Source organism: Peromyscus leucopus, chromosome 2 (assembly GCF_004664715.2).
Source record: "Peromyscus leucopus breed LL Stock chromosome 2, UCI_PerLeu_2.1, whole genome shotgun sequence".
NCBI lineage: Eukaryota > Metazoa > Chordata > Mammalia > Rodentia > Cricetidae > Peromyscus > Peromyscus leucopus.
Genome location: NC_051064.1, coordinates 127,998,844 through 128,008,495, shown reverse-complemented (window position 1 = coordinate 128,008,495; position 9,652 = coordinate 127,998,844). Strand labels below are relative to the sequence as shown.

Genomic DNA, 9,652 nt, shown 5'->3' with positions numbered 1-9,652 from the left:
CTCGCAGCTCCACATCATTCTATAAACCCTGCACGTGTCTGTCTCATTTTCATGCTGTTTGTTTTTGTGACAGTCTCGTCTAGCCCAGGCTGGCCTCAGACTTACTACGTGGAGAAGATGACCTTGAATTCCTTACCCTTTAGACTCCAGCTCCCAAGTGCTGGAATTACAAGCATGCACTACCACACCCGCTTTATGCCTTGGTGAGGATCTCACCCAGGTCTTTATATTTGTTAGATAAGCACACTATAGTGACTGAGCTTCATTTTCGTGGGCTTGGTGGGGTTTTTTTGTTTGTTTGTTTGTTTGTTTGTGGTTTTTTGTTTTGGGGTTTTTTTTGTTTTGGTTTTGTTTGTTTGTTTGTTTGTTTTGGGTAATTTGGGTACTTTAAAATGTCTCAAAACTTAGTGCTGAGATGCGGTCGGGAGTTCTCCAGAACACAAGAAGGCAGTGATGTGTCTCGGGAGGGGAGGTGTGTGGCAGACATGCTTCATCCAGGCGTGAGCTGGGGCTGGGTGTGCACTCAGCACTGATTCGTCTCCCAGCTGAGATTCTCAGCGCTCAAGAGGCTGAACCAGGAGGATCCAGGGTTGGAGGCCAGCCTGGGCTGTCTCTAAAGACCCTACTATACCAAAGCAAGCAGGAGCTGGAAAGGTGAGTGGAGTCCAGTCTCGGCTGTGAGGTCCAGCCAGACACAGGGATACAGGACGTGCTTACAGGGGTGTGGGGTTCAACTGCGAGAGAGAGGCAGAGAGAGGAGAAGGAGGGAAGGAGGGAAGAGAAGAGAGAAAGTTGGCCCTGGAGAATTCTGGAAGAATTTAAAGGGGGCAGGGCTGGCCTCTGCTCCTTCATACAAGGTTGGGGGTGAAAAGATGGAAAAGTAGGGGTTCTCCTAGAGGATGCCAGGAGTCTAGCTCTGAGAGGACGGAATTCCTAGGTTTCTCGGCCTCATGAGAGGCCGTCTTTGAGACTAGCCAATGGCTATGCAGCCCACAGCTCCTCCCTCCCCCCCATCCCTCCTGGCCAACAGGACACGCCTGGGCTGCTCAACAGCCTCTGCCCCAAGTATGAGCTTTCCCAGAAACCCTTCCCTGATTCTGACATGAATTCTGATGCTTGCTGAACCCTACCTGCTGGCTTCCAGGAGCGGTACTAGGGAGCCCTAAGGAGTCGCTGCTCAGGTAAAGGCCTCTATACTCAGAGGTGCCCAGGACTCTTTTTGGCACACCTCGCAGGGACAAGTTCTCCGGAGGAGGCTGGAGGGGGGTAGCCATCCTGGTTCCTGGTGGTGAAGGGAAGCACTGCTCGCTCTACTCTAGGCTCTTCTCCCTCTCCCCAGCCAGCAGAGGTGACAGAACTGGGGGCACCGGAGCTGAGTGGGAAAGGGGCTGAGCAAGGCGGAGCTGGGCTGCAGACAGAGCAGCAATGCCTGACTGAGCCTGCAGAGCCCGGGATTAGGGCTAGGCCTCCCTGGGTGTTCCTCAGACGCTGCTGCCAGCTCCACCCACCTGAGACAGTGACTCAAAGCAAGGCCACCACGTGGCCAAGGGGTGAGTGGTATAGACAGATGGGGTGAGGAGCAGAGACCCCCCCCCAGACACTCTCACCCAAGAGCCCACCAGGTAGAGAAGGGAGATGCATTGGAAGAGCGAGCAGTTCACTGAAACTCAAGGAAAGGACCCCAACTCAAAACGGGACCGGGTGCAGAGTGAGCTCGGGAGCCAGCCTGCCTAGGTCTGAGTCCCGACTTTGTTACTTACCAGCTATGTGCTGCCAAGGGATTGCTTAAGCTCTCTGACCTCCATTAGGTGAGAAAAATGCCATAGCCCTTGCTATGAGGGAACAATACTGTATTTTTTGCAAAGTGCTTTGAGCAGTACCTCTTACTGCATAAACATGGTCTGAGTTGGCTGGGACCACACCCCGCTTTGCAGCTGACCTTTCAGGGTCATGTGGATGGTGACTTTCCACCCAGGCCAGCACATGAAAGTGTGTGGCTCCCTACTTTCATCAAAACTTCCTAGAGTGAGCCCACAGTGTCTCGGCCTCAGTGGACCCCCATCATACCCCAAGAATCAGGCAGAGAGGACTCCCTGATGGAGAAGGAGGGACCCCTTTGCTCAAAAGATGAATTGGCTTCTGTTGGCCATTCATGCCAAGTTCACCAGCAGAACCCACCAGAACAGCATTTTCCACGCTGGTGTTTTGACAAAGCTGTCCAACAAGATGATCAAAGCTGTGTCAGGATGAAAGGGGGCTCTGTGGTCAGAGGAGTCTGGGCAGTGCTGCCCTATTTCATCCCGCTTCGAGGGAGTCACAAAGTGAATTTATTAGCATGGCTGAGCAAAGGGACCTACTTAATTTTGCTGAACCCGGCTATTTTGTCTTGAACACAGAATTATTCATGTGTTCATGATTCCTGTTGCCTGCCTTTGGACCAGGGAGGGTGTCATGAAACAATAGTTTGGGAAACATTGGCCCACCTGCTTCTTCTGGGGGGCCTCTTGTATAAAGAGCACTGTGGTTCCCCTCTTTAATCTAAATTGTCCCGCCTTCAGGTAAGCAGCACCTCATGGCCTGGACATTTGCAGTTCCATCCCCCAAGCCAGCAAAGGACAGAGAACAGGTTCCTTTTAAAGCGGGTAGTCTGAGGGGGACTAGCCCAAGGCTCAGGGACTCAGGATGACTGGTTCCTGGCATCAGCACCCACCCGCTTTTATGAGCAGGCCTGCTCTGACTTAATAACCTATGCCTCCATGCCAGCTCTGCATTTAATAGTCACGTAACTTCATAAACGCCTCTGCGCCTCAGTTTCTCTCAGCTGTAAAACGGGGGTGATTAGAGTACCTAGTCCTGTAATGACACATTTCTGTGAAGTGCTCAGACCGAGTGTTCCGTAACGTGGGAAATTCCATTCTCCTTCCCCTGCAGGAGCAGCCCGCCCTTGAGTCCACCATGAACTGGACCGTCTTCGAGGGGCTCCTAAGTGGGGTCAACAAGTACTCGACAGCCTTTGGTCGCATCTGGCTGTCTCTGGTCTTCGTCTTCCGGGTGCTGGTGTACCTGGTGACGGTTGAGCGTGTGTGGGGCGAAGACCAGAAGGATTTTGACTGCAACACCAGGCAGCCGGGCTGTACCAACGTCTGCTATGATGAGTTCTTCCCCGTGTCCCATGTGCGTCTCTGGGCCCTGCAGCTCATCCTGGTCACGTGCCCCTCCCTGCTGGTGGTCATGCATGTGGCCTATCGCAAGGCTCGAGAGAAGAGGTACCAAGAAGAGGTTGGCAAGGGACACCTTTACCTGTACCCTGGCAAGAAGCGGGGTGGACTCTGGTGGACATACACCTTCAGCCTGTTGTTCAAGGCCAGCATCGACGTCATCTTCCTCTACGTATTCCACGTGTTCTACCCCAGATATACCCTCCCGTCCATGGTCAAGTGCCACGCAACACCGTGTCCCAACACAGTGGACTGCTTCATCTCTAAGCCCTCGGAGAAGAACATCTTCATTGTCTTCATGCTGGTGACGGCCGTCATCTGCATCCTGCTTAACCTTGTGGAGCTGGCCTACCTGGTGATTAAGCGGTGCTCTGAGTGCATGGCATCGGGGCGGGCACTCACTGCACACCCAGAGCATGACCCAAACTGGGTCAGCTCTTCCAGCAAACAGAAGGACCTTCTGGCAGGAGACCTCATCTTTCTGGGCTCAGACACTCACCCACCTCTCTTACCAGACCGCCCCCGAGCCTATGTGAAGAAAACGATCCTGTGAGGGGTCCCCAGGCTGGACTGGCAGGGTGGGCATGAGTCGGAAGGTTCCGGTGTCTCTCTCGCAGATGTATCCGGTGAGGGAAGAGCTGAACTGGAGTTGGAGGCGGGCAAAAGGGGAGACCCCCCCACAGCTTGGGATCCAATTGTCTCTCAGCTCTAGGCCACTTGCCCCGGCTGAGTGGCCTTCACTGAATTACCCCTCTGTTCTGTACCTCAATTTCCTTTTCTGTTAAATAAACACACTGAGTGCCACTTAACAGGGTTTCCCGGAGGAGGAGTTTCGTGGGGGCACAGATGAGCAAATGCCTTCCATGTGTGGCCCAGGGTGAAAAATTAATAAAGATAAATGTGTTCACAGATTCAAGGTGCCCTTTAGTCTTGGCCTTTGTGATCTTCCTGGAGTCAAGGGGTCATCCTCTCCTCAAGAAAAGGGGTCTCTAGCTTTTTCCTGGGGACAGTTCCAAAGCTAGCCTTTTGCCCTGGCTGGGAGTCTGGGCTGTGGGTGTCTGCAGAGATGATGGGGTTTGGTACACGGAGAATCACATGTTGCCACAGAAACCACCCAGATTCTGGAGTCTGTGTGGCTGCTGCTTCAGAACTTAGATGACTTCAACTCCTCTCCAAAGTGAGTTATTAATTCATAGCCTGTGGGGGTCACTGTGAGCACTGACAAGCTCCCGGCAGTACCAGGGTTAGCCAGCCAAAAAAGGTCACACACATGTGACTCATCGCTATTAGGAAGTACTCAATAAATGCTTGTGTGAAATGAGGCAGGGACCCCTCCCTGGGTGTACATTAACCTCCACTGTCCCCGCCAGACACAAGCCCAACGCTCCTCTGTAGCCCCTGCTGGGACACACGCTAGCTTCTCCAGAGGCATTTCCAACAGAGGCCTAGGACACACAGGCCATGTGCCTGGCCCCAAGCCAACAGCAGCATTTCATGTCACCAGCCCTGCATTCCTCATCTCCAGCAGGGCAGTGGGTTCCCTGGTCTAGAAAAGACAGGTGGCTTGTGTGGGTTCCGAGACAGAGCAGCCTAAGATCCCGTCCCCAGATAGAGCCCCAGCAGAGCGGCACACAGTCCTGGGCTGAATCAAGGCTGTCCCTTTCCTTAGAAACCAACCGCCGAGGACCTCCGGGCCAGATGCCTGAGGACAGGACAAAAGAGAGAGTTGGGAACCAGGGGACGGAAGCAACAAGCTGAAAGGGTCAGGAACAGGATCGGTGGCACTAGCCCCATCCTGTACCTGGACATTTTGGCACCAGATTCCTGCCTGCCTCCATCGCTCTAGTCCCACCCACATACCTACCAACCCAGACAGGCTGGAGGAGCAAGGCGTGAGCCAGAGAGATGAGCCACAGGTGTTAGCTCTGCACTGTGCCCAGGGAAGTCCTTCTGCCCAGCCTGCCTACCCACCCTGGCACTCTCTCTTGGCTCATTGGCTCAGACAGCCCCACCCTGCTGGGAAGTGAGGAACAAAACCTGCCTCCAGGAGGCCCTCGGGCAGACAGACAAGCCGGCACCGGAGAGTGAGGACCCACGGGGACCCAAGAAGGGTGAGGAGAGCTGGGGGAAAGGTCCTAGGGAACCTAGGCCTGGGGACCTAGCTTCAGAGGGGATCAGGGGAGGGCAGGGTCCCTGAGAGAACCCTAGGAATCCTCCACAGAGGGGAGGAAATGGTGGGCTGTGCTGTACTAAAGGGAGGCCAGAGAAGAATCTAGAAGAGACCGGGGAGAAGGAGGCTACAGCTCGGTTTACCCAGCATCCATTGAGAGCGCATGAAGCTGACAAGAAGCTGGGTCCCAGGAGACAGATGTACAGTTTGTCTTCCAGCCTCCAGCAGTCAACCAAGGAAGGGAGACATTTGGCTGGGCCACTGGAGTGCATGTGATGTACCCTGCAGTGGAAGACAGGGGGGGCCTCAGCCTGTGTCCTGGGGATACCTGGCTGTAGAACCCAGGAGCTGAGTCAGAGACGGTGCAAGGAGAGCTGGAGATGGAACATCATAGGAACTCCAGCCAGGGGAACAGCAAAGTTGGGGTACACAGAACATGCCTGTATGAAAATAATGAACGATGTGACTATCAGACAGCCACTAATTAGGCAGTCAGAGAAGAGGGGTGTGCCTGGGAAGAAAGATCAATGTCAGGGCAAAGACCCTACCAGGACCCAGCCCCTGCCTCCTCCCCATCTCTTACACACACACACACACACACACACACACACACCAATGAAATGGTTGGAATTCCAGAGGGACCCACCGTGGTCCAGGTTTCAAGACAATAAAAAAGATGAATAAATAAGTACGACAATCGTCTCCACTCTGACACGGCAGGGTGGGAACGGTGCCAAGCCACAGCGGTTGCCGAAGAGCCCGTGTGTCGTTTGGGAAGGGATGTCTCAGAAAGTTCCCAGAGTCTCAAGGGAATGAGAATGGAGACTGTTCTGAGATAGAGACCACAGAGCCAGGCTGGGCATTTCCAACACAGGGCCCTGCCAGTGCTGGGTCCAGGAAGAATTCGATGGATCTGACCACCAATAAAGGCCTCCCTACCCTGCCCCTTCTTGCCCTCATCTAGTCCCCAAAGCTGATGGAAGAGCAAATAATCTGATACTAGAGGTCTCTGGGCCACTGCGGCTGAGACGTGGGATGAAAGGCCCGGCTGGCACATGCATGTGTGGTGCTTATGTCCCATGTGCTTGTTTCTTTGTAGAAGGACCGAGACCCTGACTTTTGGAGTCTGGAGACCAGGGTTCAAGACCATCTGTGCTACTTGCTGCTGTGAGATCTTGGGCAGGTACCTGTCACCTCTCAGTCTTAACACACTTTCCTGTGAGATGGGGACTGTGGCCGTCCCTTCTCTGAGTCACTGCGAGTAAAGACACAATGGCCCCGTGGTTGTTGTGAAACAGTCCTGGCCTTGACATCATCTATCAGGACACCCCTTTGTGGGTTCTCCCAGGCCTTGTGACTCCCGGAGCCTGAGAGGTTAGCACGCACGCACGCACGCACGCACGCACGTCCACGTGAAGCACCGAGGACACAGCCAACATGAACTGGGGGTTTCTCCAGGGAATCCTGAGCGGCGTGAACAAGTACTCCACCGCACTGGGCCGCATCTGGCTGTCGGTGGTCTTCATCTTCCGAGTGCTGGTGTACGTGGTGGCGGCGGAGGAGGTGTGGGATGACGAGCAGAAGGACTTCATCTGTAACACTCAGCAGCCCGGCTGCCCCAACGTCTGCTATGATGAGTTCTTCCCCGTGTCCCATGTGCGTCTCTGGGCCCTGCAGCTCATCCTGGTCACCTGCCCCTCCCTGCTGGTGGTCATGCACGTGGCCTACCGAGAAGAACGGGAACGCAAACACCGTCGCAAACACGGGCCCAACGCCCCGGCCCTGTATAGCAACCTGAGCAAGAAGCGGGGCGGCCTGTGGTGGACATACCTGCTGAGTCTCATCTTCAAAGCTGCTGTGGACTCGGGTTTCCTCTATATCTTCCACTGCATCTACAAGGACTATGACATGCCTCGAGTGGTCGCGTGCTCTGTGGACCCCTGCCCCCACACCGTGAACTGCTACATCTCCCGACCCACGGAGAAGAAGGTCTTCACCTACTTCATGGTGATCACGGCAGCCATCTGTATCCTACTCAACCTCAGTGAGGTCGCCTACCTGGTGGGCAAGAGATGCATGGAGGTCTTCCGTCCCCGGCGTCGGAAAACTTCTCGGAGGCAACATCTACCAGATACATGCCCACCCTATGTGATCTCCCAAGGAGGTCACCCCCAAGATGAAACTGCCGTCCTAACAAAGGTCGGCATGGCCACGGTGGATACAGGTGTGTATCCATGACCTGCAGGTAGGCCTACCCGGTCACTGCCTGTTCACAGAAGCCATCCAAGAAAATGGGCAAAGGCAGTGTTATTGTCTGCAGCAGGTCAGGTGGGAAATGTGGCTATGGGGGCTCCGGAAGTTCATCCAAGGGCTAGTAGAAGATGGGGAACACCCTTGAGTCCCTAAATCCTGAGCCTCCAGGGACTTGATGGCTGGTGGGATTTTATATTTGCCAATAGAGTACCTCAACCCCCTTAATAAATACGATGTTCCCGGTGCTTTGTAGACAGGTTGTGCGTGCTGGGTGGAGAAGTTTGGGGGTGGTGTTTCAGATGGGTCTCTTGGAGGACACTAAGTCACTAAATGATCATCTGAGCCCCAACCTCTTACACCACACGCACGCATACACGCACGCACGCACGCACGCACGCATGCACGTCACCAGGACATGGAGAAGAACAGCAAAGACAGGGCCCACACCAGGGGCCTCACAGCTTTTCAGCAAGCTCTCCAAGGCCGGAAGACAGGGAGCTATGGAGACCCTGGTCTAGTTCTCAGAGAGCATAAGTCCGTCCATACATTGTGTGTGGTTCTCCTTCCACCTCCCGACCTCCCTAACCCTGCCCAATGCAGCTCCCATGTGGGGAGTACCATTGAAGGTAGGAGAATGGTGTTGAAAGTAATTGAAAGATGGAGTCTTCCAAGGGTCCAGAGGACATGCCACAGCCCATCAATCCTCCACCAAGAAACTTCTCTGAGTTACCTCAGCCTCCCTCTACCCTATAACCACACACAGATTGACAGTCCCATAAACATCTTTCTGTCATGGACCTGTCTCTGAGTCCACCAGCTGCCCCTGGAAAACTCTCAGGGAAAATACTTACATAGCACAACTCTCAACCCCTAACTGGCTTTGCCTTCCTCCCCACGAGCTGCCCTCCTCACAGAGATCCTGCTCCATTTATGAAGGGCACTGCCATTATCTAGCTGTCCAAACCAGAAGCTGGCCTATGACCCTCACTCAACCTCTCTCCCCACACATCAGCTCCTCGCAGCCCACATCCTGGCACAGCACCACAGAGCACTGATTCCAACCTCCGAGGGCCTCCTAAGTTACCTCCTCTGTCACCCCATAGCCTGCCATCAATCTCCCACAGGGCCTCTCAGATCTACCCTCCACACCTGGGTGGAATGATTACTCAGTCCACGAATGTGGCCATGCCATTTCTTCATCTTTAATATTTCTTTCAGCACACCCACCCCCAAACTCATTGCCCCCAAGCTGGCTCTACTGACCTCCCTATTCCTCCACCACTTCCTCCCTCAGCCTTACCACTTACTGATAACAACACCTAGGCATTCAGGAGGCTGTGGTTGTGCCTCCAACCTTTGCCATACTGATCCCTCTGCTTGGAATGCCCTCCTGCCCCCTCTACCAATGCCCTCAACCCTCAAGGACAGCCTTCACCCACCACTTTGTATGCCAGAAAAGCTCAGGCCTCTCTCCTGCCCCTCTCCCTGGGTTGGAATCTCTGATACCCGTGAATGATACCCATCAGCCTGTGAGCCCTTTCAGGACAGGAATGCTGAGTCACCAGCTCCTTGCAGTCTTCAATAAATGTTTGTTAAATGAGTAAATGGGCTGTGAGCCTCTTGGGGGGAAACTGCGTCTTGTTTATCTGAACCTTCTGCCACACCTAACCTGGGAAACCAGCAAAGTGTTTTTACCTTTGTTGGCTTCTTGTGGTTAGCTAAACCTGGTTTAAACATCTTGGTTCAAGGTGTAGGGGAAAACCTCCAAGCCCACTGGATAGTCTCTACGCTCGATTGGGGACAAGGTCAGAGAGTCGCCTGTCTTAGGTCAAGTTCCCTGGAAGCAGAGCTAGAAGCAAGGATTTGGCACCTAGGATGGATGGAGCAGGGAAGGGAAGCAGGGGGGGGGGGCTGAACTAACTGAACTAAGCTGGGCATGCACCCAGGGACCTAGAGCTTGCCAGATTTGGAAGAGGGGATCATAAATGCTGCCACAGAGGGGTCCCACTTA

The 9,652-nt window shown here is 54.1% G+C and overlaps 2 protein-coding genes across 3 annotated transcripts; both read left to right on the top strand.

Moving 5' to 3' along the window:
• Positions 1 to 258: 258 nt before the first annotated feature.
• On the top strand, positions 259 to 4,129 carry Gjb5 (gap junction protein beta 5). Of its 2 annotated transcripts, none has more exons than XM_037202944.1 (2): positions 259 to 654; positions 2,932 to 4,129. In XM_037202944.1, the coding sequence occupies exon 2, from the start codon at positions 2,956 to 2,958 to the stop codon at positions 3,769 to 3,771; it is 816 nt and encodes a 271-aa protein (XP_037058839.1). In that variant the 5' UTR covers positions 259 to 654; positions 2,932 to 2,955; the 3' UTR covers positions 3,772 to 4,129. The 2 variants fall into 2 exon arrangements, with proteins under 2 accessions (XP_037058839.1, XP_028713539.1); XM_028857706.2 differs by lacking the exon at positions 259 to 654 and adding an exon at positions 1,034 to 1,181.
• A 708-nt stretch (positions 4,130 to 4,837) lies between these two features.
• Positions 4,838 to 9,246, top strand: Gjb4 (gap junction protein beta 4). The gene is made up of 2 exons (XM_028857709.2): positions 4,838 to 5,329; positions 6,488 to 9,246. Exon 2 carries the CDS (start codon positions 6,826 to 6,828, stop codon positions 7,624 to 7,626), a length of 801 nt encoding a protein of 266 aa, XP_028713542.1. The 5' UTR covers positions 4,838 to 5,329; positions 6,488 to 6,825; the 3' UTR covers positions 7,627 to 9,246.
• Positions 9,247 to 9,652: the final 406 nt, after the last annotated feature.

What these genes read in the sequence shown, in the direction of transcription:
- Gjb4 (XM_028857709.2), top strand. Translation starts at nt 6,826, where the DNA reads ATGAACTGGGGGTTTCTCCAGGGAATCCTGAGCGGCGTGAACAAGTAC.
- Gjb5 (XM_037202944.1), top strand. Translation starts at nt 2,956, where the DNA reads ATGAACTGGACCGTCTTCGAGGGGCTCCTAAGTGGGGTCAACAAGTAC.